This window comes from Aquila chrysaetos, chromosome 24, assembly GCF_900496995.4.
Source record: "Aquila chrysaetos chrysaetos chromosome 24, bAquChr1.4, whole genome shotgun sequence".
NCBI lineage: Eukaryota > Metazoa > Chordata > Aves > Accipitriformes > Accipitridae > Aquila > Aquila chrysaetos.
In genome coordinates this window covers 1,265,739-1,279,931 of record NC_044027.1, presented here as the reverse complement: position 1 = coordinate 1,279,931, position 14,193 = coordinate 1,265,739, and the positions used below count along the sequence as shown (strand labels likewise).

The following is a 14,193-nucleotide window of genomic DNA, read 5'->3' as shown; positions in this document are numbered from 1 at the left end:
AGTTGACATTCCCCTGAATTACTGTTTCAGGTGCTGGTTTAAAACTATTGTCATCTTGAAACCGCAATAGCTAGAGACTTGTTTTGTGCTTAGTCATTCATAATTCATTCTCTGAAATGCCCTTCTGACTTCACTGTGGCACAAAGTAATCACTTGCTGCCCTAAAGGCAGCTTTGTTTCAGTTTCTAGATCCCTTTGACAGGAGTGGGGAGAAGAATGGTAAATTCAGAAACAGCCCGGTGCACAAGAAGCTTAATGGGCTGAGGGGGATTTAGAAAGTAATTTAATATTTGCAAGAAAGATGCGGTAAAGAAATTATTTTTTTCAGCCAGTTATGTATAAAATGAAAATTTTGAAATTTTCTGTTAAGAGATGCTTCTTCACCTGTGTCACTAATGGCTTTTTTAGGTGAGAGCTACTAAAATACCATTGTGAAATTCCTCCTTATTTGTTTCCCAGTGCTGCTTGATGTTTACAGTTGTGCTTTAGACTTTGGGACAATGAAAATCAGTGAAGTGAGTGTCCCTGGTGGACCGTGTCAGTGTGTACAGCTCTCTTAACAGCTTTTGCTGACAGACAGTGATTAGCCGGTTGTCTTTGCCTGCTCCCAGTAAAGGCTTGAAAGTACTGGGCTATCTGGGAGGTGGGCTGTGAAATGGTCCTGTGCCAGCTTTTGGTGAGTGGCTCACAGCTGGGAACTGCTGGCTCCTGCATGTGTGATTAGCACTTCATAGGCAGGTGTCAGCTGGAATTCATTCTTCTATGTCCAGTCTGGCCAGAGAAGAGCTGCACTAGTGTCTAGCTTTGACCTGGTTCTTCCCCAGCTAGGAGCCACTTTCCTTGGGTTGTCATGAGAAGGAGGGAAACAAAGATGCTTCCAGCACTAGACCACTCTCCTTGGCTGGAGAATATGCCTGCAAGAACGTCTAGTTGGGTAACGCATTTCAGAGGTTTGCATGCAGTAGTTAGCAGCAAGAGCCTACTTACTGTACCTTGTTGTAAGTGAGGGCTGCTCACTGCACTGGATGTGGATGGTGCTGAGCTCCTGCATACTCCGGAGGCGAGTGGCTGGCACACTGGAGTTGGGAAGGTGGGTGGTCTTCTTGTTACGGCGAGAACAGCAGGAGGTGGTCAGGCCATGGTGACTTGACAAGGAGGGGCTCCGAGAAGATGGATAGTTTTGCATTGAGCTCTCCATGCAGTTCTGCTCGAACAGTTGCTCATCTATGAACTCATGGTTCTGACGGGAAAAAACAGTGCCATTACTCTCTGGTGACACCAACAGCTTTGGCCCAACAGCAGTTTGTTTTCAATGGCACCTTTTGCTAGGTTGGTGGCATGTGCCAGCCCCTTGTCTGTGTAAGATGCTCTCTGCCTCTGTGCCTGAAAATATTTGCAGTAGGCAGATATTAAAAAGAAATGACACTGCCCTTTCACTCACTGCAACCAAGAGAAGATTTTACTCTCCTGCATCAGTAGGGGAATAAGAGAAGCTGTTGCAGTGACAAAAGCATGATAGTCTATCAATGCTGCCTTGCATACGTAGTCTGAGATGGTTAATATATTGTGTTGGAGTTTCCTTTCATTTTTGTGTCTGGATTCCAGAAGTGGCTTCAAAAAGTCTGCAATGCCACATGGTTATGAAACCCAAGAGGAGATTCATGCTCCTTTTTCTATGTGCCTGGGGACAGGATTGCCTTGTATTTGGATGACCATCTTGACATACAGCGTAATTGCAGGATGTTGCTTGTATTGGCTGTTGGGTTCAAAGCATACCTGCAATTCATTGTGTGCTATTAGCTGAGTGGAAATAAACATGGCAGGTGAGAGTGGGAAGTGTATAGGGGAAGGAAGTTCAGAAAGCTGAATTGGTAAAGAGCTTTTGTGCTAAGGAACAAGAAATCCTGAAAGAAAGAACTCTTATGTGTGTATATGAGCACCCAAGTTGTTCTAAGTGAACATACTTTATCCAGTCCCTGTCAGCATCAGAAAAGATGGGAAACAAAAGCAACCATGGTGAAGGCAGCCATTGGTTTTCATTGAAACAACTAACAACTCTCACAGGAAACAAGAGCACTGGATAGCCAAAAAGAGCCACGTGCACAAACTCCCAAGGACAAGACCAGGAACGAGAAAGGAAGCAAACACTCTCCAGACACGTCACAGAGACCATAGAGAAAACAGATTGAATTAAAAAGGAAATACCTTGATGGTGGAAGTTCGTACAGATAACAGGGGATCATCCACAAGATAGGACAATCCCTACGGGACAACATGCCAACAAAAGATAAAAAGACAATTGATTGTCCATTCCGGCATTCAGAAGTTTAGTCCCAGCATTGCATCTATTGCCTCAGCATTCCAGCTGGCTCGCTCAAGTTTGAATGGGCAACAGGACCTTCTCTTTACCAAACCTTGCCTGAATCAGACCCCTTTGTTCCTTCCTTCTCACACTTAAGCTTTTTAATGTTATGTTCTTGGAAATGGAACAAAACTGGTAACAACTTTATTAGTTTGATCTTTCCAGTGCTGAAGGCGAAGGAAAACAAAGTTTCAGCTGCTGATTCACAAGTAATGAATTGGAATTGAATTGCCATTAGGTCACCAATGGGATATGGGTTTTGATCATACTCTGTGAAAACACGGAAGAAAGGCTTGGGTTGAAGGACTGGATTCGATGCACTCAGCATTTGGAGAAAATATGGCATGTGAATGTCCGTACTCAAATCTGGGAGTTGGAATGAGTGGAAAAAACCTCCTTTTGTTTGAACAAACTCCATCTGTTGTGTTAATATGACAAAGTAACCTCTGTTATGGCAGCTAGAAGTACTTTAGGGTCATTTTGTCATCTGACACACCAGATTTGTGAGCCATTCACAGCCATTCAATTGTAAGGCTGTATGCTAGCGACGACCACAGATACCATGACAATAAATCATGTACTTTTAGACTCCTTCTGCCTAGTTTAAGGAAAGGTGAATTGCCCATTGAAACAAGTTTGCAACCATGGTACATTCCTCATTCCATTCCTGCAACTTGGTCATAAAATGACTCTTCATTGTTTAAAAATTCTTTGACTATGATTTAAATTTTTCCGAGAACTGTTGCATAGTATTTTAATCAATTATGTGAACTACAGAATTTCCACACAAGCTGAATGAACTATTTTGATTGATAATTTCAGACCAGAATCCAAACTTGCTGTGTGACTTGATGCAACATCATGGTAATAACTGGCTGAAAAATGTGGGGGAAAACACATTAAATATTGTGCAGATTATCCCTCTAGGTTTTAATCAAAATTCAAAGTATCACTGTTATTGCCATTTTTTTGCTGAAAAAAGCAACATTTGGAACATTTTCAACCACTGAGACTCACTGTCTGAGTAGGCTTATGTGCTGGAGGCAATCTAGCTTTGTTAGTGTGGTAGGCTAATACATCCACAAATTAGGATATGCTTTGGCCATGTTACTTCCAGCACCCTAACCAGCTCATTAGAAATGGAGAGACTCATGCAGCTCCCAGAGATGTCTACCCACCCTGTGCAGAGGTCAGAATTTCTATAAGCCATTACAAAGTCAGGGCCTGACAAGGGCAGACCCTGGAGACAGGGTTGTCAGCTTTTGTTTGCTTCAGCCAATTTGTTAAAGTTTTCAAATGAAAGTATTCTTGTGAAATATGGGTTGTAGTAGTGAAGGTTTTAGGTTCTAAACTGAAGAGTCAGATTGTGAAATATCTGCTTGTTATGTAACATCCAAAATTGCTAGAAGTAAAGGCAAGATGAGTCTTATAAAATAAATTCAATAGTCATTGATACAGGAAGAATCAGTTCACTGTCCTTGGAATGGTGACCTTTATAGCTCATTTGGATAAACCAGCTGTACTCAGCAGGTCACTGTAATTAACCAGTCATCTTCTTCCTGTGTATCGCTGAAGCCTAAGTGGTGTTATTCCAGCATAAGCCAAACTATGGAACTGAAGGTGATTTATCTAAAAGAAAGCTCTTGCAAGTCAGAAATCAAAAGTACATTTGATGATGGATGCAGATAGAAAAAGGCATGAATATTTCAAGTGTTAACCTCTCTTCATTCTTTCTAGAATGAATCATGGTATAGATAATGTGTTCCTTTACTGCAGAACCTTTTATATAAACCTGGAAGTAAAACATATGTAGCAAATAAATATCTGAAATGTTCTGAGAGACTTCTACATACAGAATCACTTAACAATGAAAAATAAAATTCTCACTCCCAACACCTTGCATAATGTGAACAGAAAAGTCATGTTATAGAAACTGCTTGACTGGTTTTGAGATAAATTGGCTGCCTTTGTAACCAGAACTGTAGTGAGAAAAGGTAGGTGCAGCCTTTAAACCTATTAAGAGAGTTCATCTGCTCTGTGCCATATAAAGGGCTGAAGGTTATTTTTTTCCAGCCTGTTGGCACTGGTGACCAGGTTGTAGTTTGGAATCACTGACAGCATCTTCCTCCTCTTGAGGCAGCAGAACTGTCCTTTATTATTAACTAGCACATCTGATGAGTATATATGATGTGTGACTGACAGCACAAGACAAATGCAGTTTAGTTCTCTTTCAGAAGCACTGAAGAAATTAAACTTAATGTACACCTTGTTTATAGGCTCTCCCTAACCCCATGCTGAAAAGTTACTTGTGTTCAAGTGAACTTGACTGAGCAACCTGCTATTGACTTTGTACTGGTGTAGATGACTGTGGAGTAGCAGATAATCACATCTTTATCCCTTTGCACAGTAATTTTTTTTTTTTTTTTAAAGACGACAATGAAATAAAAGTGCATTTAACCCATTGCAGAATATTCTTGGGAGCTTGAGTGTCAGCCCCCTCTGGTACAGTTTGTAGATCTACTGAGTATGTCTAACTGAGTGCCACTTCAGAGCATCTGCATGCACCTCTTTTCCATATGAAGCCTGGGCCAGGCACAAAGATCTAGTAAGATGTAAAAGGATTGTGTTGCTACTTACAGTTGTTTTTTCCAGGCAGTGCAGCAGGTGGTGATGTTGGCTTTCAATTAAGGAGGTGCCTTTAGTCATATGCTGTTCATCTTCAGTTGATCCCTGAATAGCCAGAAAAAAGGAGGGAAGAAACCAAAGCCCAAACCAGGTGTAAAACCATGAAAACAAACAGAACTACCAGCATTAGCTTTCACAGGGATAAAGATAACAATTTCAGTGTTGCCATCCCTCAGGTTTTTCTCACGACTCTTATGAGGATACCTCATTTTTTTACTTAATGATTTGGCTTGTAAACTTGGCTTTGATTAAAAACCAGTGAGTTTCTAGCCATTTTGTAGCTGGGGAGGAAACCTGGGAAGTACTGTTGACATATGATGTCAAGGCTCAGGAACCAGAAGGTAAAGAAGAAAAGAACCTATGCTGCTTTATTTTTCCAAAAAATGTTAAGACTTTTAAGCTTGACATGACCTTTGAATGCCAACAGATGTACCCTGAACTTCAGTCTCTGTTAGGAGACAAAACACAAGCTGTCTTGCTTTTGCTGAGCAGAAAGCCTGGCTCTGCCTGACCTTCAGGGCTGCACAGCGCTGGGCCTGTTGGAACTTGCATGTGTTATTGCCAAAGCCTCCTTCCTGAGTCACGGCTGCACGCCAGATCAAAAAATGTGAATCCAGGCTTCATGTTTTGGACTTTGTAATGCTGCTTCTAGAGACAGGACTTCTGGCTCTGTCTCTCCTCTTCATGGACATCACCAATTGTCTTCCACACTTTGTACCTGTAGTGTATTAAAAGGGGGCTGCTCTTTCCCTGCCTCTGTATATCGTTGTCAGTGGGGAGTGTATAGCAGGCCCTGAGGACTGGGTTCGGTGCAAACTGAAGGTGTGTAACCTCTCCTGTGGCCAAGCCCTTGTTGAAAGGCAGGGAGAAGGAGAAGGGAGGAACAGGCAGATGCTATGTATGTAAGAGTTAATATATATAAATTATCCTAGTCAAGCAAACTTCAAATGAAGAAGAATTGTGCAGCAGTGGCAAAGGGTTTATGTTCACATGAAATGTGGCAGCAGTTCCATCGGAGAAGGAAGGTCCCACCTTCATTAGTTTCTTACAGATTGTGGCTTTCACTCAGTAGGATGGCTTACTGCGTTAGTTTTAGTAACACAGTGCCAAGAGTCCTGCAAACCAACCAGGAACGCTTTGTGCATCACTTAGCACAAAAACAGAACAAGGCAAGCCTGTTCCAAAGACCTCACGATCCAGATACTTCACTCATTGTACAGCAGCACCTGTATAATTGGGGACCACCTTTCCCCTACTTCCCCTGTGTACCGAAACTGCTGAAATGTGGCTAACAAATTTGTAAGCTAATTCAGAGAGTAGGGTGAGCTTAGAGTCAAGCAGGCAGCCTGTGCCATCTGGGAAGGGATTGGGTACAGCTGAGAGTATTTAGGTCAAAAAACTATTAAAAGGAGTGGTCCCTCCTAGGAAGAGTTGAGGGGGGTGAACTGCTTTTGGTATGCTTATTTAGGGACTGTGGGTTGGAAAGACTGGAGCACTTTTGCTGGTCTGTTCTCAGCTTCTACATCAGGTATGTGTGCATGTGGTGATTTGGGGAAGAGACTGCTCAGACTGCAGTGTTATTAGTGGTTAGGATAAGCTATAGATCTCAGACCAGTCTCTGTGCTTTCATTAAACTGAGGGGCTTGATCTGCTTGAAACAGCTGGAATAGAAATGGATAAGAGGTTAGAAGCTTGAGTTCAGTATGTGCGTAATGTTTAGCTCATGCAGAAAGCTTGGCATCAAGCATTCATCAAAACATTAATAGGCCAATTTAGTCAACTTGGGGGGTGGGGAGGGTGGAGAAATCCAATACTCTGTATTTTTGATTTCCACACTGTATCAGTGAATCAGATGCTTACGTTCCTCAAAATATAGCATGTCACTTACCCAGTGATCTGATGATCATGCCTCAAAAATGGAAGGAAAAGAAACAATAGGCGTTGTTTAGAGAGTTTCTGTGCTATTTGAGAGACAGGATTATTTTTCTCACTTTCTCTGTTCTGTGGTGGCAGGTTTAAGATCTGAGTTGTTAAGGATGTTCTCTTACTATTAAAGCTCCTCATCTCGAAATTCACTGTGATTTCATGACACATTAATCTGTGCGTGTCTTTGGTGACTAGCATTTTTGAAGACAGTTACAGGCATTAAAATAGCAATTAGATGTTGTAAAATGTTTCCCTGCGCCCTGTAAGTGAGGGGTGCTTGGTGTCTTCTGTAATGTCTAAATCTTAAAGTAAAAAATTGACATGCATGGATTGAATCTCTACTTAGACACAAAACAGCAGTATCTAACTGTGCAAGATAGAAAATGGGTGGGATGGGAGACACAGCAGAACATCTTTGCAGAAGTGCCAAGACGTTGTCTGTTGCTCTCAAGGGGGTCAAATTCAACTATGCTTAAAGCATTGCTTTTAAATGCACCCATGTGTCCCAGTGATTCACTGCAAATGTGTGTTCTGGATGCCATTTCCAGGATGGTTCTGTGATCCTTAAGTGAAGGAATAACTCTGCCTCTGACAGATGCCAAAACATAGCTGAACTGGTACATTAAGAAAGCTGACTTACTGTACACAGAATTAATAGATTCCTATGGGAATGCATCTTAGGCAGGTTATGGATTTTTTGTTGCTGTTGTTTTGGAAGATGAGCATTCCCAGAAGTATTTTTAGAAGTGGCCTAAAAAAAAAAATCAGTTCTATTTTTCTTATTAACAATCCTCCTGGTGAGCTAACACATCAAGCGGGTCCTGTTTGTACCCTGCTGAGATTACTGACTCTGCGGAAGTCTGTGTTGGAATATTTCCCATGGAGATCCTTGCAAGCCCTAAAGCAGATACGATGCTGCACTAAAACACTGGAAAAGGAGAGAGAAAGAGCACATATTGCAAACAGTATCTTTTTTATGAGGATTTGCTTGAGAGGAGATCTAAATGGAATCTGAAAGCAAAGATAGAGCTTCCATACCTCTGGCAGAAGACCTAAGCCAATTGTTAAATTTTGGCAGCACAGCTTAGTCTCTCCCTCTGTCTTCCATCACAAGGCTAGGCTTGTTGCTGATGGAAATGGATCAAGGGATGGCAGTGACCACGAATAAAGCGTAGCATCAGTGAGTATAACTCATACCTTATCCTCCTTTCACTTTTTCTTCAGTCAGCTAGGTGTTTTCAGAAACAAAGAGCATGCAACCACCAAGAACATCCTAGCATGCAAATTAAGAATGAGATCTGCAGGAACTACTGCCCCAGGATAGTGAGAGTGCCAACATCACAGAATTGTTTGGCGTTTTGATAGTACTGTTGAGGAACGTGTACCTGTAGAGATTGCATCAGTGATACCTACATTACTGCAGGCAAACAAAATCTGTGTCTTCACTAGAAGGATCTGGCTGTAATGAAAAAGCTGGTGGGGGGGAGGAGAAGAGATCATTTGCTTTTTGAGCTGGGATGCCAGTTTTGCAAGGATTTGATGCCAGCTACCATTCATTTTGTTCTTGGAAGACTTTCAGTGAACTGCTGGTTCCTCGGAGGGAGACTGAAACACACTGTAGTGTCAGTTCTGAAATCCAAAATACTTCCACTTCACCTCTTCTACTTAGTGCTTCAGCACGCAAAATTGGACGCTGGTGAACTGAGATGAACTGGTTCAGTGGTTAGACTGTCCCTTCCCATGAGAATGGCTATAATGCTTATCTATGGCTAAGCAGATTCTGCTTGTGAAAAGGCACAAGACCTCACAACCTACTGTTCCTAGGATATACACCTTCTAGCATTTTAGCTAAAAGGGAATTTCAGCTAGCTGTACAAGGAGATTAACGTTAAGAGGATATGTAGGCTGCTGCCATGGGAAGAAGCTCACCATTGCTTGAGCACTTCTGACATAAAGCCCACTAAAAATCTCTCTAAATGAGAAGAAAATAGTCTGACTACTTCATGTCTAGATGGCAAATGCAAAATACCACAAATCCACATGTTTCTGAAGCAAGAGTCTGTATTCTTGCTAGGAGCAGAACTCCTTCCTGCTGCTGCCCTTGGATGAATCCTTTGCTTTTTCTTTACAAGGCTACAGGCTGAAGACATGCTGTTCCCTTGAAAGATGGTGTCAGTGTATTCATTCTGGTGCTAATGAAAGGACATTCTGGCACATGTTCCGGAATCTTGAACAGTCCTTATTTCCCAATTTATTAGTTTGACTGCAGAGCCACAGCCAGGATACATTCTGGGGCAGTTGTTTTCCTTGGGTGAACCCTCAAGGTGTCGGACTGCAGGGCAATCTGCTGGGCATTTGTAAAACAATTATACATTGATCACAGTACTGTGTGATTGCTAGTGATGAAAGTGATAATATCTAGTCATGGCCATATAGTAATTGCAGTTGGAATTACTGCTGGGTAACAAACCAGCCCTATGGCAACCTGGCCGTGTGAAGTCCGTTAAAGTTAGCATGAGTCCTGGGCAAGGTATCAAAATGGGATGTGTACCTGACCAGTGAAGCAGTTTGATACTAGTTTGACTGATGGATATGCACAGTATGTAGATAATATTTTGGTCCCTAATATAGCAACTACAGAAGTCACATTCCTTCATATTTTTACAGCTTAAAAAATTTGGCTGGCTAGACTATGCTGTCATTCACATTTTGTACTCTTAAGAATAGTTTGTTCTCCTGCCATAAAATGAAAGGATATAAAATCTTGCCTTGTGGAGTTAAAACGGTCATGTATACCTTTACAACAAATTATGTTCTGCAGTTCTGTAATTAATTAATGCCACTACCTGTGGATGGAGAGACTTGTATCTGTTCTTGATTCAGGTATGCGGCTAGTCCTCAGGTAGTCAAATATCATTTCCTGTTGGTTGTGCAGATGCTAGGCACGGCTTTGGTAAGCTTGTTGTTTTAGTAAATTATATTCCCATGTGTCACAGGTGGATGGTAATTCTTCCTTCCCCATACCCTTTGCTTTTGACTATTTCAAAAGGAAGTTCCTTAGGGTGGGGATATTTTCTTACAAAGTATTAATACAAATGTCCACAATATTCAGTGCTTTTCAAAGTAGGATTTGTGGATCTTACTGGGCTGTGGGGGAGTCATATTAGCATTTAGAGCTATAAACCCACCAGAAAGCCAAGTTGCTCCCAGAAAAGCTTGGGAAGACCTGCTCTAGGTGCTACTATATATCTAAATTTAGTTATTAATGGGTAAAAAAGTCCTCCAGAACCTCTTTAGAAATGTGTTTTTTTTCCTTCCTGTGTCTGCAGTAGCTTTGTAGCCAACAAAATGACCCTTCCTACACTTATTTTTGGGCAAGTGCCAGCAAATGAACCCATTCAGCCAAATATTTCTCTCAACCTTATGCATTTTGGACTTAAGCTTTGGTGTCAGCTGCTCTTCAATGAGTGGTCTTGGCAGGGAATTTTGGTTGACAAGAGAAGTGAGGACATTCTTGTTGGGATGGCAGGCTGGAAGATCAAGTGCAAACTGAGTGTCCCTGCTAAGCTATTCTGGCATTTTTAAAAACTAGAAATCTAAAACTTAAAAGGAAGTTTTAAATTTGTAGTCAAATTTTGGCATGTTCCTGGGTAATGAAATAGCAGAATCTCAGCTGAGCTGGCATTCCAGTCCTGAGCCTTTCCTTTACGGGGATAAGGCTCTGGACTAGGTGTGACCAGTCTTCCTAGTCTCTTCTTGGTAAAGAAACTTTTCTTGAACCACTCAACAGCAACATATGGTTCAAGAAACAGATTTTCTGAGTGTCGCTGCCATTCGCAGAGCAGGAGACAACGTTAGATGTGTAGTCAGAAGGATTAATCTTGTTTTGGAGGGGAGAACTGAAACTGATCTGGGCATCCTACCTTCCAAATCTGTACTTCATGTGAAGTGCTTCTGTGGAGTCAGTTTAAAAACTATTCCAGTTGTAAAGGGCCAGATTCCCCTCTCTCGGTCTGCACCAAGTAGCATCCTACGTGCAAAATATGGTGCTGCACAGTTTCCCTCTGTGTGCTGTACTCACTGAACTTGGGTAGGAGTGGGCTCAGGTCCTAGGGAGCAGCTTTCACCATGAGCTGAAAAGGTTTTTCAGCTTTGATTTTACAAATGCAAGGATGTGTGCCAGGGAAAATAGTATACATTTGAAGGATTAGGCCCCAAGTAAGGATGCATGAACAAGTGCTAGGCGGCTCTGGTGGCTCAATTAAGCATTCTTCATCTCGCTCTTTGCTCCCCATGTGCACGAAAGGCTGATTTATTTGAAATGAAATCCATGAAATGTGCTAATACCTGCTCTGGTGTTGATCAGGCTTAATGTAATAACCTCCTCTCATTTTCGCTGATTCTGCTGAGCAATCTGACGCACTTAAAACTTTTCTTCTCATGAATAGCTAGTATTAGCCTCCAGAGGCCTTTCTGTTAAAAAAAAAACCCACCACCAAACTGCCTGAAACAGGAGCTGGGGAATATTTTCCTGTCCCGTTGGGCACGATCAGATAGTCCATATTAGAGAATGACTCTTAAAAATAACTAACTATATGTTGGAAGAGAGTGGGTATTTATAGTATGGGCAAACCCTGGGCCATATAAATCACTACAGCTCCAACAGCTCCATCACACAGAGGGCTTCAAGGGAACTGTGAACCTGGTTATTGCTGGAAGGCAAGATCCTTTACCAGCTCAAGGAGGAGCCCAAGGAAGCTTTTTTCCTCCCATCCAATCTTGCAGCTGGATTCCAGCCGTCCCTCCGCACGGCACATACAGTACATGAGTGCGTAATTGTAGCATAATGCCATTCTGTGTGTGAGGCTGCCATGCTGGATAATGAGCAATTAGGTGGCAACAGAGAGGGAAAGGGAGGGAGCCCGGGGAGAGGAGTGGGAATAAGGAACTTCTCAAACTCTGTGGAAGGAGATACTGTCTCTGCACTCACCGTCAGCTCGAGGGCTTCGTTCAGGAGGCCGTTGCGCTTGCTGTGAAGGTAAGCATTGGAGCTGCCTGTTTTGGCCACTCGAATCCGTGCAAGCCGGGCTTTCTGTGAAGAAGGCAAACAAGCTGAAGTTAGAGCTAGGCACACTGAGTGATCAGTCCTGTGCTGGCAATACCAGGAGGAAGGAAATTTCAGGTTCTCACTCTACCTGAAAAAGTCTGGGGGTGAAATACAAGGGGTGTGCAGACAAGACAAGGTGCTGTTGAGAACAGCTAGCCCAGGTCTGTCTCCGGGAGTCAGATGAGTACGTGTGTCTGAAGAACATAATCTGCCACAGAGTGTGAATAGCCTTTCCAGAGATAGGAAATGGGGTACTGCAGATTTGTTTATCCTTTCAAAAGTTAGTAGTAATTTTCGTGGGATGAGATGCACAGCAACTAGAGACACTTGTCTTGGACATATTCCTGGCATAGAATGACTGTATGACTGTATGTGATCTAGCTGTGTGCACATGCTCTGCATGCATGTTGCTTTCATGGCTTGCCTTCTCTAACGTACTTGGTTGTTTAATCCTCTCTTTATCTTTCAGGTCTGTGCCCTGACATCTGTGTTGTCACTTGCTCTGCTTGTTCTGCAGCTAGCATAGTGACACCCGGTCCTCAGTGATGGTGGACTGTCCTCTGCAGTGGCAGTGCTAATTTATTAACTTTGGTATCTGATAATATAAGACTCCATCCAAAAATACTCATCTCTTGACAAACTGACAGAGGTCAGTCTGCAATAACACAGACATTCAACTCTTCTCATTTTTATTTATCCCTGACCCTCTTACCTCTAGGGAGACAAGTTAGATGATAAAAAGCAGTCCAGAATAAAGCAAACAAGAAAAACTAGTAAGGCCCTCTTCCTTTTTGATCACACAGTTTTTAGCATTTCAGTTTTTCTTTTCAATTGTTGCCTGCTTCTCTGTCAAGTGCTGATTTCCCTTTTTCTTTTCTACTGTTAATTTATGACTCAAACACCATTAAAAGTAAATACATGAAATAGCTGTGGCTATTAAAAAATAATTACATTGTGCTGTAGTTTAAAATGCTGCATAATCTTTTAAATAACATGGAACTCGTGATTTTCCTTTCTAATTAGAGGTGCTAATGGGTATACACTGTAGGAAGAGTAAAGCCAACAGGCAAATATCTGCAGTGGGTCCAGAGACCGTAATAATTCCAGGAGCTCTATTACTGTACATGCGTGAGTGACTCTGGCCCTCAGTATTTGAAAGATTTGTTTAACCTTAAGAGCTTCTGCTTAAGCAGACAATTTCTCAGGCAAAGACACGTACAGGATGCTAGTTTGCAGCTTTAATTGGGTGACACAGACTATGACCAGTCTGAAAAATAGGTTTTCTTTTGACACCCCAAAATGGGGACATCCAAAATTGACTTTCTTTTCTATACTTCACCTAGATTTCATTGTCCCACTTTAACGTTAAGACTCCAAGTCAGTATATGAGAGTGAAATCTCTGATGAAACTTACTCTGTACTGGGGCCAAGATATCTCACAGGGCTATCTGGTCACCCTGTGAAAGGGGCGCGAGTTGTATTGGCAAGATGTAGACTGAGGATACAACAATAAAATTAAATTGGATCTTCATTTTTTCTGAAGACTTTCCCAAAATGCTGTGTTGCTCTAGGTCTCGAATAAGACTGGCCTGAGACTGTAATGTGGAACAAAACCTGCAGAGACTACTGTTATTGAATACGAGTTAGGGGGAGAGAGCAGGGGATAAGGGACTGAAGGATATTCCATTTCCCAGTTACATGGCATTGTCTCCCTGTTCCTGTTAATTATATTTCCATTGAATTATTTCTTCTGTTTGCAAGTACATGCCTTTGTCTCTGTTCCTTACTTTTCGCAATGATCTTATCTATTCCATAATCAGGACTGGACATTGGATCCAGTGATTGTCTTTACAGTGAGGCTCCTAATGGCAACCACAGAAGACTTTCATTTCTCTCTCTGCTTGGCAAAATACCAGCTCCTTTGCTGAAGGAATTACCAGAGTCCCTCAACTTACTTACCTCACCTATAGCAGGAAAGGTTTCATCCTCATCTTCAGTTCAGTCAATTGTTAAAGTGGGTTCATTCTTAGGCTCTTGTAATGAACATTATTCCCTTTGCCTCCAGGCTAGCAGGGGATCAAATATTAATAGCTGTACTCCATGTGGACTGAAG

The 14,193-nt window shown here is 42.0% G+C and overlaps 1 protein-coding gene across 9 annotated transcripts in view; it reads right to left on the bottom strand.

Moving 5' to 3' along the window:
• Positions 1–14,193, bottom strand: part of KCND3 (potassium voltage-gated channel subfamily D member 3) — a 142,688-nt gene that overhangs the window by 7,328 nt on the left and 121,167 nt on the right. For 7 of the 9 annotated variants that reach the window (XM_029999618.2, XM_029999620.2, XM_029999622.2 and 4 more), the window contains exons 4-7: positions 11,964–12,065; positions 5,000–5,092; positions 2,206–2,262; positions 993–1,240 (exon numbers count right to left, since the gene is read on the bottom strand). In XM_029999618.2, the coding sequence (XP_029855478.1) occupies positions 993–1,240; positions 2,206–2,262; positions 5,000–5,092; positions 11,964–12,065 (500 nt within the window). Of the gene's footprint in view, positions 1–987; positions 1,241–2,205; positions 2,263–4,999; positions 5,093–11,963; positions 12,066–14,193 lie in introns of all 9 variants that reach the window. The other 2 variants (XM_029999624.1, XM_029999623.2) reach the window with 2 other exon arrangements.